The sequence below is a fragment of the Grammomys surdaster genome, unplaced genomic scaffold, assembly GCF_004785775.1.
Source record: "Grammomys surdaster isolate TR1022 unplaced genomic scaffold, NIH_TR_1.0 1164, whole genome shotgun sequence".
Lineage (NCBI taxonomy): Eukaryota > Metazoa > Chordata > Mammalia > Rodentia > Muridae > Grammomys > Grammomys surdaster.
The window spans coordinates 5,791,676-5,806,976 of NW_021605583.1; the positions used below are offsets into that span (position 1 = coordinate 5,791,676).

General features: G+C 44.2%; 1 protein-coding gene across 3 annotated transcripts in view; it reads left to right on the top strand.

Annotated features, from left to right (window-relative positions):
• Kmt2a (lysine methyltransferase 2A) overlaps window positions 1–15,301 on the top strand; it is an 81,781-nt gene that overhangs the window by 27,501 nt on the left and 38,979 nt on the right. For 2 of the 3 annotated variants that reach the window (XM_028783844.1, XM_028783845.1), the window contains exons 2-7: window positions 4,795–4,864; window positions 7,684–10,334; window positions 10,704–10,881; window positions 12,321–12,555; window positions 14,294–14,358; window positions 14,806–15,210. In XM_028783844.1, coding sequence (XP_028639677.1) covers window positions 4,795–4,864; window positions 7,684–10,334; window positions 10,704–10,881; window positions 12,321–12,555; window positions 14,294–14,358; window positions 14,806–15,210 — 3,604 coding nt within the window. Of the gene's footprint in view, window positions 1–4,794; window positions 4,865–7,683; window positions 10,335–10,703; window positions 10,882–12,320; window positions 12,556–14,293; window positions 14,359–14,805; window positions 15,211–15,301 lie in introns of those variants that run through there. The other variant, XM_028783846.1, reaches the window with a different exon arrangement.

Genomic DNA, 15,301 nt, shown 5'->3' on the forward strand with positions numbered 1-15,301 from the left:
AAAGTGTACTTGGAAGTTCCTAGCCAGCTGCCCTATAGTTATGGCTAGAGGTAGTGAGTTCTACGTTAATTTTTTTTTTTATAATTCACTTAGGGGGTGACATTGGATAGCTTAATTTACCATAAGTCACTGGACACTAAATATGACTTAACAGGATTTATAGAGCTTGACTTGACTAGCGGGTTTTTCGATCATGGAGCCAAGAAAAATGTTGAACTCTTAGCAACCCAGCCTCTAGGAACATCACTGACTGTGAGGGGCAGGTATTCCAGCTCTTGCCTAAAGTTTGTCTAGGAATATTGTGCTCCTCAGATAAGGCCCTGAGGAAGGAAACGGTGTGTGTGTGTGTTGGCCTAGGTATGGTAGGATACACCCTCAGTTCCAGCACTCAGGAGGCAGAGGCAGGAGGAGCTCTCTTGAGTTTGAGACCAGCCTGATCTTCAGAGTGTCAAAACAAAATATCAAAGAAACAGGAAAAGAAAATTATGTGTAGTAAGTGGTCCTAGGTTCCCTTGGCTCTGTGCAGCACAGTGTCTCTGGCTCACTCTTCAGCTGGGCTTCTGCTGGGTGTGGGGGTGTGGCGATGGCTGAGTGTGCACTGCCTTGATCTTGTTTTGTCAGCAAGTCTGAACCTTTTGGAAGCTAGGACTGCTACCTCTTTGCATGGTCCTGAGCTGGTACCTGACTAAGATGTGCAGTGGGCCCAGATGAGAAGCCAAGACGGATGGGAGTGTAGTGTGCAGTGGTGAAGACTTTCTGTAGCAGTCTCTGCTGGTGTTCTGCTGGGTATCTTTCATACGGTATTTTCAGCTTGGCTTCCCTTAAGTTTTTGGCTAATTTTTTTTTAAGAGATGTGTTTATTTAGGAATCTTAGCGTAGACTTTGAAGTTCAGAGTTGGAAGACTTTGACATAACAATGACAGCTTTTGCTTTGACCAGATTCTCTGAGTTTTTGAAGAGTGAGCTTTTACTTTAAAGCATAGTCAAGAAATCAGTATACATTTCAAATGCAAAAAAAAAACAAAAACACAAACCAAACAAACGAAAAAAAGGTTCTTGAGTTGAAATAGAACCTTTAGGGGAAAGGGCCCTCACTATGGGTTACAGGGTGTCCTGGAACTCACTATGCAAACCAGGCTGGCCTCTGCCTCAGCCTACCAAGTACTAGCATTAAGGGTATGTGCCACCATGCACAGTCCTTTTGACTGTACATTCTTTTCTTGTTCAAATCTTGGTCTCTTATTCTGAGACCAGAAGGAAAACAAATGTTTCTGATCAGTTTAGAAAATACTTGGGAGGTGGGCAGTGGTGGCGCACGCCTTTAATCCCAGCACTTGGGAGTTCGAGGCCAGTCTGGTCTACAGAGTGAGTTCCAGGACAGCCAGGGCTATACAGAGAAACCCTGTCTCGAAAAACCAAAAAAAAAAAAAAGAAAAAGAAAAGAAAAGAAAAAAGAAAGAAAGAAAAAAAGAAAATACTTGGGAAAAACCCTAAACATTAACAGTTGAATGACTGCCTGACAGCTCAGTGGTGAGCTCCCTCTTACAGGACTTCACAGCTAGACCTGGGCTGCGTTTGGCCATATCCAGATACTGTGAAACACACACACACACACACACACACACACACGGATTGGCATGTTGTAGGATGCGGATGGTGTAGACAGATTGTGGATGGTGTAGACAGATTGACCAGAAGCTTGAAGAATCTGAAAATGGGCATTTTGTGTTTTGTAGCAGCATAGAAAGTTTTGTTCTGTGGGTGCTTTATTTGAACCCTTCAGTTATTTATAGGTTTAGTTTAACTATTGTGGTACTGGAGTGATTACAACCAGTAATAACTGCACCCACTTTAAACACGGGCTCCTCGATTGTTACCTGTTATGTGTGTGATCTAAGGCAGGTCATTCGGCTCAACCTTGCTCTTCAACTACAACCCTAACAAAAGTAACAGGAGTATGCATGTTGCTTTTCGTTTTCTAAGTGACTTTATATAAACGCTTTGCTTCCCTTTTCTCAGTGCTCAGTAAAGAAAGAAATGGAGGGAGAAAGGGTCTTGACTGAGCTCATGTAGCTGAGAATGGCAGAGCTGAATCCGGAGCCAGACTTTCTGGTGTCTCAGCCCAACAAACGTGGCCCGGCCCCCTCAAGACAGTTGAAGGTTTTGTGTTTTTATTTTAAGTTAGTCCCTCGCTCCTTGTTTGAAATAATTTACCATTCCCTATAGTGTTTGTTGTTTGTTTGTTTGTTTGTTTTTCTCTCCTAAACTACTCTTTGCCTTTCCTTCTGAGCAAGGGTCGTAGCTTCGTGGTAGACTTCTTGCCTAAGGCCTGGGATTCAGTCCCCAACCCCAAAATAGAAAGTAACTAAATTTACCCAAAGTGTATATTTAAAGTGGAACAATATGGATCTCTTATTTTAAAAATTGAATTAAGCTGGTTGGTGGTGGCACGCGCATTTAATCCTGGTACTCGGGAGGCAGAGAAAGGCAGATCTCTGAGTTCAGGGCCAGCCTGATCTACAGAGTGAGTTCCAGGACATCTAAGGCTACACAAAAAAAACCCTGTCTTCAAAAACAAACAAAAATGGATGAGGCTGGTGTGATAACACATGCTTGTAGTCCCATACTGCTGGGGGCAGAGGGTGAGCGCCTTTGAGACCACTAGCCTGGGCTATGACATTGAGACCTTGATGTCCCTTCTCCCTAAAAGGAGAGATTTTGGACTGATTGGGCCTTTGTGATTTTTGGTAACTTTTTGATACTGAGCCATCCAGTCTGCAGATCCACAGAAATGTATTTGGCTTTTTTAAAAAGTATTTTACTATTCTGTGTGTAGTGTTTAGCCTACATGTATGTCTGTGCATGTGGTGTCCTGGAGGCCAGAAGAGAGTATTGGTTCCCCTGGAGCTAGAGTTATGGATGGTTGTGAATTGCCGTGTGGGTGCTCGGAATTGAATTGGAACCCCGGTCCTCTGCAGAGCAACAGGTACTGTTAACACTGGGGCCATCTCTAGCCCTGTTTGGCTTGTTTTATTGTAAGATGAAGACATAAAGTTTTCCTTACAAATAATGTTCACAATAAAAGCTTATTTTAAACTAAGAGAACTTTAAAAATTACTTTTAACCTAGGGACAAAGGAAACTAAAGAGAGAGAGAGAGAGAGAAACTCTAGTATGTGTTCTTTAGATTGAATACATTTTTGGAATTATAATAGTTTTCTAACAATACATTTTCTGAGGAGAATATCATCTTTTTCCCCTTCCTTTCTGGAGACAGGGACTCGATCTGTAGACCAGGCTGGCCTTGAACTCACAGAGATTCACCTCCCTTTGCCTCAAAGTGCTGGGATTAAAGGACTGTGGCATCGCCGACCATCTTTGTCTTTCTCTTAAATATTTACTTCTTTGTTTTATTACATATAGAGAGATAGATATTTTGCCTGCACTTATGTTTGTGTACTGTGTACTACTCTTGTGCTCTCAGAGGCTGAAGAGGGCATCAGATCCCTTGGAACTAGTTTCAGGTGGCTATGAGTCACCATGTGGGTGCTAGGAAACAAACCCAAGTCGTCTAGATAGATGACCGGCCAGTGCTCCTAGCGGCTGAGGCATGTGTCCAGCCCCATAAATACTTTTCCACCTTGGTCTTGGAGGATAACAATGCTGCCTAAAGCCTTTAAGTTTAAGAGTTGAACTGCTGATTTGTCTAAAATGTTTCATTTGCTTGAGAAGTGGTTAAGGAGCCCATTAACGCCTGGCTCCTTTGAAACTGAGGACGAGCTCTTCAGTGGGAGTGCACTCTTGTTGTCTGTTGGTGCTGTCCACAGGAAACTCTGGAGACTTGAAATGTTGGGACACAGCTGGGGATTGATCAGGCTCTAGCATAGTGCTGTTTGTTTGTGTGGGTTTGTTTTAGAATCTAAAATATTCTCTCTCTCTCTCTCTCTCTCTCTCTCTCTCTCTCTCTCCTTTCTTCCTCCCTCCTCCTCCTCCCTCTCCCTCTCTGTCTTTCTAGCAAAGAACTTTTTCTTATTCAATAAATTCATACCAATCAATATATATATCTGTAGACTTTTTCTTGAGAACTTGTCCAAAATAGGCTAAAAGATTCTTAGTAATTTTAAGATGGGTTAAAAGTTAGAGGTAAGGAGAGTTTCTGCTTTTGTCTTTCCTAAGCAGAATTGGGAATAAGATGTCTTCCTGTCACTGTGTGTGGTCAGTTTACGGTTCCTGTTACCATCACTGCTGCCCATCATTATGTCTCTTACCACAGGGCATTTTAAGGTGGTACCATAAAGTGCACAGTGAGACTGTCTAATGTCAGATGTACAGACGTCACATCTGAATTAACAGCTCCCGAATTAACGAACCAATGGTTAAGGCACTTACAGTCTCTGTAATATTTTAGCAGGCAAGAGATTATCATATGGTTTATGTTATTCCCCATGTGTCTGTAGCTATAAGTACTTATTATTTGTGGCTCTGTATTTTTATACTGATTTGCTTATTTGCATTAAAATTATCTTTTAAAGGTTTGGGCCTGTATATGTAGTTTGAAATTCAGGACTGTCCCTTATCACCAAAGATAAGCGTCCTATACCTTGTTGAGTAATTCCACAGCTATCCTGTGTAGTGAGCTCTGCCTGGGTCCATGGCTTTATAGGCTACAGATAATGATGATTGGAAGGCACAGAACAATTTTCCAATGCACTTGTTTCATCTAGGCATTTCCTTTGGGATTTATTCACCTGTATGTCTTTATTTCTGATTTTAAAATTATTCTCCTTTGTTGTAGGATGAGCAGTTCTTAGGTTTTGGCTCAGATGAAGAAGTCAGAGTGCGAAGTCCCACAAGGTCTCCTTCAGGTATGGCCAACGAGCGTGTGTGCAGATCTGCGTCTGTCTGTCAGGAGAGTGCGGCTTCTTCCTGCCGCGTCACAAGGAAGGGTGATTGCAGTCCAGGCTAGGAAACACTGTGAGCTAGACTGGACGGACTGGTTCCTGCTGCCTGTGTTTGTGAACTCTTCACTCTGTTTTTCTGGGGAATGTGTGGGCATGGGAAGTAGGTTTCCACAGAATGATTTTGGGAAACTTGATTACATTTATCATGTTCTATTCTGTGGTAGCATTTATGCTTGTGAGGGGATATTGGCTCATGGTTTTTTGTAGATGAAATTTAAGTGTACAATTGTCAAAGAACCAGAAACGTGTTGGCTCTATATGATACCATTTTATCTAACCCTTACGAGGCTGTACTAAAATAAAGAAACTGAAAATTCTGTGAATGTTTCCAGTTATTAGCACTGTTTATCAATGTTCTCAACAAAGTTCTAGACTACGAGCAGTTCCCTAAGATAGTCAGTGGGCTTCACCTTTAGTAGCTTGGATAATTGAGTTGGAGGAAAGACTTGAGGTTCTTTTGATGGGAAATCCGCTCCTCATGTGGATAAACAGACTAGTAAAATATTCTATTGTTAGATGGCTTTTGCTCTGTTCAATTTGTGATGGTTCCTGACATTCGGGTCTCACTTAGGAGTCATTAAATATTATATGGTACTCTAATTAAACACCCAAGCTGGCAGCTTTTGTTTGCCCAGGCTTGTCATTGATACCCAGTCACCCTGTTATTTAGACAGTAGCTGTGCTTTCTTTAAGAGGCCATGGAGTCTTAAGTCTTTGTATAGGGATCCTTACTCTAACGCCATTTACAATTGATAAAAACGAGGGCAATGCTGTGAGCCAGTGTGCGCCCAAGTGTCAGAAGTTAGCCAGCTGAGTAAGGACCCTGCTCTGCTCTGCTCTGCTTTTTTTTACATGTCTATGAAAGCTTCTTTTAAAAAGTAATGTAGAAGTGGTTTTCAGAATTGCTGAAGTCATCTGGGCAGCCCCGTGAAATGCCCCACAGACTGAAGGAGTCAAGTCCTTCGTCGTGGCTAATTCACAGTGGTTTCCTAGTGAGGCTCTTCTTGGCATCGATTTACCTTGTATGTTGTGCTTATTATTTTAAAGCATCTGGATATGTATCACTTAAATGAATTCTTATCTACTGTCCTATGGTCCAGTACTTTGGGTATAATTAGTATATATTGAGAATTGATTTGTAAACTCTTGATCTGTTAGGGAAAGTCTCCTCCATTACTTGTGTTTCTGTTGGGAAGTTCAGCCATTAGACCTGGTTGATTTCGGTGGTGTTGGAAAGCAGCTCCATAGCCCAAATGCTGATAGTGTCTGAAGGCTCATTGGATGGCTAATAAAGGAGAGTTTGGTCTCAGAAGAAGGTTGTACTACACAACACTGTGAAGCCAAGAAAGAATTTTAAAAAAGCAAAAAACCATCAAACCATAAGCTTGCTCTTTTTTTTTTGGTTTGTTTTTGGCAGAGTCTTACTTTGTAGCCCAAGTTGGCATGGAGCTCACTGTGTCGCCCTGACTGACCTTGAACTTGAGGTGTCCATCTTTCCTTGCTTTGCAAGTCCTGAGATCACAAGTGTGAGCCATCATGCCTGGCTGCCTGAGCCAGTTCTTGGTGCATTGTCAGTATAAGCTATGTTAGGTGTTAGAGGAAGTTTTGTTCTTTAACTGTCTTCATAGTCACAGGTTGAACATCTTTATAATTTTGGAAATTCCTGTTTGTAAGAAGATCTCAAATATGTGGCCCTGACTGGAACTCCAGAGACAGACCAGGATGACCTTGAACTAGTGGGTAGTCTCCTGTCTCTGCCTCCTTAGTGTTGGATTCCATCACACCTAGTGTTTCCTTTTATCTGAAATAGCAATGATCTGTCTTAATAAATTGTTGATTTGACCTTCACATCAGCTGGGGCCAAATCTTTTTGTAACTTGGGACTAACAAGTTCAAGAAGCCCTAGGAAAGCCTAGGCTAAGGAGCACGTCACACAAGCCACTCCTTTGATAAACTCCATGCCGGTGATCATGCTGATGTCTCTCATGAGTAGGCATTTGTCTCTGAGGTAATCCTTTCCTACTGTACTCCACCAGAACAGACTGGACACACAGGATGCTGAGCTGCCTGGGAAGGAGCCTCTTCGCATGAAAATTGATATTGTTCGAATTTATTCAAAGTCAGTTACAGATTGAAAAGCTGGAATGTCCGTTGTCATCTGGGTTGAGTTGAGGGTTTTTTTGGTGTGTGTGCCTTTGTTTTGTTTTGGTGTGGTTGCTCTGTTTTGTTTTGAGACCACATCTTTCTGTGCAGTTCAAGACTGACCTCAGACTTGTCAGCCTTCTGTCTTAGCCACCTGAGTGCTACCATTCTCAGCTTTTGAAACATGTTCTTAACTGGCGCTATTCATGGGCTGAATAGTGTAGTACAGATTTTAAGAAACAAGTTATTTTGGATTTTTTTTTAATTTTAGAAAATGAATAAAAACCGTGCTCATCTGAGGAACAGGAATTTCTGTTTTCTAGGTCACTTCGGTTGAAAACCTTATTTTGATTTTTGTATCAAAAAAGTAACCAGATGTTTTTAAGTGGGGTGTTATTAGCTTAATTTCTTTGAGGTAAATATTTGGTGAGAAGAAATTAAGCACAATTAAGATGTAGCATTGACTCAGTAGTCCCAGTGAGCTCGCTACAAAATGGCCTGTGCTAAATTATATTCAGCTTAGCTAAGACCTGAACGACACAGCTAAATATTGCTCTTCATTGTTTAATTTCTGTACACAGTTAAAGCTAGTCCTCGAAAACCTCGCGGGAGACCTAGAAGTGGCTCTGACCGAAATCCAGCTATCCTCTCAGACCCGTCTGTATTTTCCCCTCTAAGTAAATCAGAGACCAAATCTGCAGATAAAATCAAGAAGAAAGATTCTAAGAGCATAGAAAAGAAGAGAGGAAGACCTCCCACCTTCCCTGGGGTAAAAATCAAAATCACACATGGAAAGGACATTGCAGAGTTAACACAAGGAAGCAAAGAGGATAGCCTGAAAAAAGTTAAACGGACCCCTTCTGCTATGTTCCAGCAAGCCACAAAGATTAAAAAATTAAGAGCAGGTAAACTGTCTCCTCTCAAGTCTAAGTTTAAGACAGGGAAGCTCCAACTAGGAAGGAAGGGGGTACAGATTGTAAGACGGCGAGGAAGGCCTCCTTCTACAGAACGGATAAAGACCCCTTCTGGTCTTCTCACTAATTCTGAACTGGAAAAGCCTCAGAAGGTCCGGAAAGACAAGGAAGGAACACCCCCACTCACAAAAGAAGATAAGACAGTTGTCAGACAGAGCCCTCGAAGGATTAAACCAGTCAGGATTATTCCTTCTTCTAAAAGGACAGATGCCACAATTGCTAAGCAACTCCTGCAGAGGGCAAAGAAGGGGGCACAGAAGAAAATAGAGAAAGAAGCAGCTCAGCTCCAGGGAAGGAAGGTGAAGACCCAGGTCAAGAACATCCGGCAGTTCATCATGCCCGTGGTCAGTGCCATCTCCTCCAGGATCATCAAAACTCCCCGACGGTTCATAGAGGATGAGGATTACGACCCTCCGATTAAAATTGCGCGACTAGAATCTACCCCAAACAGTAGATTCAGCGCCACGTCCTGTGGATCTTCTGAAAAGTCCAGTGCAGCTTCCCAGCATTCCTCTCAGATGTCTTCGGACTCCTCCCGATCTAGCAGTCCCAGTATCGACACCACCTCAGATTCTCAGGCCTCTGAAGAGATCCAGGCACTTCCCGAGGAGCGGAGTAATACCCCGGAAGTTCATACTCCACTGCCTATTTCCCAGTCCCCAGAAAACGAGAGTAACGATAGGAGAAGCAGGCGGTATTCGATGTCTGAGAGAAGCTTTGGATCTAGAACAACTAAAAAATTACCAACTCTACAAAGTGCCCCACAGCCGCAGACCTCCTCCTCGCCACCTCCACCTCTGCTGACTCCTCCCCCTCCTCTGCAGCCAGCCTCCGGCATCTCTGACCACACACCTTGGCTTATGCCGCCCACCATCCCCTTAGCATCACCGTTCCTGCCTGCTTCTGCTGCTCCCATGCAAGGGAAGCGGAAATCTATTTTGCGGGAGCCAACATTTAGGTGGACTTCTTTAAAGCATTCGAGGTCAGAGCCACAGTACTTTTCCTCAGCAAAGTATGCCAAAGAAGGTCTGATTCGCAAACCAATATTTGATAACTTCCGACCCCCTCCGCTGACTCCCGAGGATGTTGGCTTCGCTTCTGGTTTTTCTGCATCTGGTACTGCCGCTTCAGCCCGGTTGTTTTCACCACTCCATTCTGGAACAAGGTTTGACATTCATAAAAGGAGCCCCATTCTGAGAGCTCCCAGATTTACTCCCAGCGAGGCGCACTCTAGAATATTCGAGTCTGTGACCTTGCCTAGTAATCGAAATTCTTCTGGAGCATCCTCTTCGGGAGTGTCTAATAGAAAAAGGAAAAGGAAAGTGTTCAGTCCGATTCGGTCTGAGCCACGATCACCTTCTCACTCCATGAGGACAAGAAGCGGAAGGCTTAGCACCTCTGAGCTGTCACCTCTCACTCCCCCGTCTTCTGTCTCGTCCTCATTAAGCATGCCTGTTAGCCCTCTTGCCGCTAGTGCCTTAAACCCAACTTTTACTTTTCCTTCTCATTCCCTAACTCAGTCTGGGGAATCTACAGACAAAAATCCGAGAGCGAGGAAGCAGACTAGCGCTCCGGCAGAGCCGTTTTCATCAAATAGCCCGGCTCTCTTCCCGTGGTTCACCCCAGGCTCTCAGACCGAGAAGGGGAGAAAGAAAGACACAGCCCCGGAGGAGCTGTCCAAAGATCGCGATGCTGACAAGAGCGTGGAGAAGGACAAGAGTAGAGAGAGAGACCGGGAGAGAGAGAAGGAGAATAAGCGGGAGTCAAGGAAAGAGAAAAGGAAAAAGGGCTCAGACATTCAGAGTAGCTCTGCTTTGTATCCTGTGGGTCGGGTTTCCAAAGAGAAGGTTGCTGGAGAAGATGTTGGCACTTCATCTTCTGCCAAAAAAGCAACAGGGCGGAAGAAATCTTCGTCACTTGATTCTGGGGCTGATATTGCTCCTGTGACTCTTGGGGACACAACAGCTGTCAAAGCCAAAATTCTTATAAAGAAAGGGAGAGGAAATCTGGAAAAAAACAACTTGGACCTCGGCCCAACTGCCCCATCCCTGGAGAAGGAGAAAACCCTCTGCCTTTCCACTCCTTCATCTAGCACTGTTAAACATTCCACTTCCTCCATAGGCTCCATGTTGGCTCAGGCAGACAAGCTTCCAATGACTGACAAGAGGGTTGCCAGCCTCCTAAAAAAGGCCAAAGCCCAGCTCTGCAAGATTGAGAAGAGTAAGAGTCTCAAACAAACTGACCAGCCCAAAGCACAGGTACTCTCTCCCTCCTTGCCTGTTCAAACCAAGGTCATGGAGCCCCTTCTTGGGGCAGGTTTTGGCTAGGCTAGATGTTTGAGCTGCATCGGTTGTGTAAGCTAGGAGGCGGGTGGTATGTGCAGTGGTCCTTCAAGGACCTGTAGCATTTTAAGAAGTAGAAAGTTATGTTCTGATGTAACAGAGGGGACAGTATAGGTAGAGTGGAGAAATAGTTGATTTCCACACATTGGCTTACTGGGTAGGAATAGGTAGAGTTGTATGCTTTGATGATAGGTTATAATAAGTTGGTCAGGTATACTTTGGCTTCATTTAGTTGTAATTGCAACATGCATGATTGTCTTTATTTGTGGTTTATTTCATACTCAGGGTCAAGAAAGTGATTCGTCAGAAACCTCTGTTCGAGGACCCCGGATCAAACATGTCTGCAGAAGAGCTGCTGTTGCCCTTGGCCGCAAACGAGCTGTATTTCCTGATGACATGCCCACCTTGAGTGCCTTACCGTGGGAAGAACGAGAAAAAATTTTGTCTTCCATGGGGAATGATGGTAAGTGAGGGAAGCTGACCTTAGAGCAGCGTTTATTTGCTTTCGTTCTGCAGATGCCAATGGGCTCTTCATAGTTTGTTAGACTGGATTAAAACAACAACAGACCAAAACCAGATAGCTGGAGGGCATAAAATATGTGAAGATTTAATTAGAGGAAGTGCCTCAGAAAGAAAAGGAAGGCTCTCTTGCTCTCCCCAACCCGGCGCCTGCAGGTTGCTGTCTCCCCTTCCCCCTTCCCTTCCCCCTCTCTCCACATGGTCATGGCCAGCCTCTACTCTCTCTATTTCTTTCTTTCCTCTTGCTCTCCCACTCTCTTAATAAACTCTCCCGTGGAAAAAAAAAAAAGAAAAGGAAGGCGCCCAGGGAAGACTGGGTAGCCGTCAGATGCAGATACAAGTTTAACTCCTGAGAGGGAAGAAGGAAGAATAGGCAAAGCCTTCCTCGACTGCTGTGCAGTAGAAGAGAGGTCTGAGGAGGCTGTCTGAGGCGTCTCTTCTCTCAGAAACAATGCTGGTGTCTTTCTTGACCACACTAAGAACCTGCCTGGAGGCAGCTGTGCTGACCGTGCCCTCTTTGTACCAGTAGTTTTCAGAACACAGCAGTTGGACACCTTGGTCATTTACATTTCCTGGAATTAGAGGTCTGTGAAGTACTCTATTAACTAGGCTTTCAACTGCTTCTCTGAATAAAATATCATGGTCAGGAGCAGATGGGGAGGAAAAGGTTTACTTCAGCTCATAACGCTCAGGTCCCACTAAATCACTGAGGGAAGCCAGGGCAGGAACTCAAGGCAGGAGCCTGGAGGCAGGAACTGAAGCAGACACCATGGAGGACCACTGCTTCCTGACTCGGTCCTCATGGCTTGTTAGCCTTGATTTCTTAAAAACTCAGGATCACCTGCTCAGGGATGGCACCAGCCATGATGGGCTGGGCCTTAACTCATCAGTTGCTTCTCAAAAAAAAAAAAAAAATGCCCTACAGACTTGTCTACAGGCAGAGGCATGTTCTCCATTGAGGTTCCTCTTCCCAGATAACTGTAGCTATGTCACGTCGACAAAATCAAAACAACCACCAGGATAGGCATGTACTCACTCATGACTGCCATCTGACTCTGAAATGCTGGGTGCCTTCTCCTGACTGTTAGTCATCTAGAGAAAGTTCTCAGAAGCTCTCAGCTGGTTCGTGATTTGCAGTCAGGGTGTTGCGTTCACTATTTAGATGTTTGCTTTCATCAAGCTATAAGGTGAAGATGTTTAAAAGCATGTAGATAATTATTTTGAACACCTCTGAGTTCTGTCTATGGATATATTATAAATTCTTCTATTTGACTAGCAATTCAGATGAGGTTTAATGTATCTAATGATACAAGGGGACTCTGAGGATTTCTCAAGAAGGTATTAGAAATTCCCTTGGAACTAAAGATACATTTTTCCTAACAGACAAGTCATCAATTGCTGGCTCAGAAGATGCTGAACCTCTTGCTCCACCCATCAAACCAATTAAGCCTGTCACCAGAAACAAGGCACCTCAGGAGCCTCCGGTGAAGAAAGGGCGGCGGTCGAGGCGGTGTGGACAGTGTCCTGGCTGCCAGGTGCCTGAGGACTGTGGCGTTTGCACTAATTGCTTGGACAAGCCCAAGTTTGGTGGCCGGAATATCAAGAAGCAGTGCTGCAAGTGAGTGAGCCTCCTCTGAGGCAGTGACCTCATGCAGGGCACACGGTTTGTCACACGGGGTGACAGCCTGGTGTGCTTGCACTTCCTGCTGGGTCTCTAGGTTAGATGCAGAGTTCAGTTCTGTGATGTACTGAGGTCTGAACTAAGTACTCTGCATCCACGCCATCTAATAAGACTGTCTCAATAATGAGAACATTCTTTCTGTGGCTAGGTCAGTGTGGCACCCAGTAACTACATGTGGCCGCTGACTACTTGACACGTGGTTAGTATGACTGAAGAACTACATTTTTTAAAATAATTTTTAATTTTAACTATTTTAACTTTAAATAGCTGCATGTGACTAGTGACTACTGTATTAGTGTAGTTTCGGACAGTTTCTTCTTCAAACCTGTAGTATGGCACCTTTAGTCAAGGTGACTCTTTCAAAATATTTCCATTCATACAGTTTTTTTGTGAGTGGTGGTCAGTGCTGGGGCTCACCTCTGCCAGTGAGATACGCTCTCAGCCCGGCATATGGAGCTTTTGATACAGACTAGTTCTTCAGTCAATTTTGGGGCACACTTTCTGCCATTTGGGATGATTTATTTAAAATGTATTAGGAGAATTGTGTAAACAGTAATTCCGGCAACCAGGCTTCCTACAAAGTGCCTGGCACAAGCGATACTTAGGAATGAATGACATTAAAGTGAGTAACATCAGATGTAGTTGAGAAATGCTCTGTCCTTTACTCAAGGACTACAGGCTCTAGAAGACAAAAGCAGTGCTAAGATGGCTGTGGAGGCTCATGCCTGTGCCCCAGCACTAGGGCGAGGCGGGAAGACTGCTATGAGCTCAAGATTAACTTGGATTATACACTGAGACTATTTCAAAAAGACAAAGTTCTATGTTTTGGTTTCTGGACTTAAGCAAGAATTTTGGATTGGGTACTTTCATGACAAGAAGTAATTTAATTTGCACGGTGTAAAAAGGTGCCTAAGCTACATTTGAGGTGACAGTGGATTGGGTGTGAGCAAGGCCTATAGCTCACAGCGGACTTTGTGCCTCACACATTGAGGCCCGATGTTCACTCCCCAGTTCCAAAAATAGAACCTTTGTTTGGGGCCTGGAATATATTCATTTGTGGGGTAATGAGTGCAGTTTGGATCAAATTAAGTTTAAATTTTGTTAAATTTAAACTATGGGATAAAACATCACTTATGAGATACACCTGTAATTTTCTAGTAGCAAAGGACTTCGTGAGTTTTAATTATTGCTGTGTGGACATGAATGTTAAATCTCATAAGAGAGCAGTAATTATTTGACTGTAAGAAATATTGATCATCATGTCTGGTGTCCACTCTAATGCTAGCACTTGAGAGGCAGAGGCAGGGGGATCAAGAGTTCAGGCCATCCCTCTACTATATAGTGTAACCCAGACTGTATTGGATTCTGTCTCAAAGCAGGAAGGACAGAAGGCAGGCAGGGAGAGGAAGGGGGAAGGGATAAACAGTGTGGGGTACAAGTTCCTATTAAATTACAAGAAATTTGAGTACCATTTCAAAGATAATATGGGGTAGGTAAAATTGTCAACTCAAGGATTTTAGAGGTTCTGAATAAACTGAACCCTAAGAAGTCCTTGTTCTGTCAAATGACCCTGAGTGGCGACCCACTGTTTTCTGCAGACAAGCAAGCAAGCATTTATTTCATTTCTTCTCTTGTTTGTTTGATTTGTCTTACGCTTTATCCTATGTTACCACAGGATGAGAAAATGCCAGAATCTGCAGTGGATGCCTTCCAAAGCCTTCCTTCAGAAGCAGACTAAAGGTAGTGGTGTGAGAGCGCCTGCCTGGGACGTCCCGTGCCTTAATGTCATACAGCCGTGTGCTTTCAGTGTAAAGAGAATACTAGGGTTTTGTTTTGTTTTTGTTTTTCTTTTAAAGTACTGCTCTCTCCCGGGGAGTTGGTGGTTGAAGCTGGATGATAGGTACATGGGGGTTCATTTGACTCTTTATTTTGGGGTATGTTTGAAATTTTACATAATTAAGACACTTGTTTAAAATTCATGTAAAAATTATAGCCCTGCTCATTTGCTAGAACAATAAAATTTCCCTGTATTACCTGATCACCATGGCCTCAACTTTGTAGAGACTCTGATCTCCTGCTCTGGCTGCGGGAGACTGAGGACAAGACTCTTAGAGAGCTCTTGTGCTTTTTCTCCTCCCGAGAACCTTTTCTCACTTATGGATAGATGATCTTGTTTGGTTCTCCTAGCTGTGAAAAAGAAAGAGAAGAAGTCGAAGAGCACTGAAAAGAAAGAGAGCAAAGAGAGCACTGTTGTGAAGAGCCCCTTGGAGTCAGCTCAGAAGGCTGCCCCGCCGCCACGCGAGGAGCCCGCCCCAAAGAAGAGCAGCAGCGAGCCTCCACCCCGCAAGCCTGTGGAAGAAAAGAGTGAAGATGGGGGTGCCCCCGCGCCTGCACCTGCACCTGCGCCTGCGCCTGCCCCTGAACCCAAACAGGTCAACACGCCAGCATCCCGGAAGTCTAGCAAGCAGGTCTCCCAGCCAGCTGCAGTCGTCCCTCCTCAGCCTCCTAGCACAGCACTGCAGAAAAAAGAAGCTCCCAAGGCCGTTCCAACTGAACCCAAGAAAAAGCAGCAGCCTCCACCCCCAGAATCGGGTGAGTGCCGAACAGAGGCAAACCAGAAAGCCAGATTGGTTGTGTCACCTTGACGTCTAGAAGATTGCATGGTCCTCTCCTTAGACCAGTC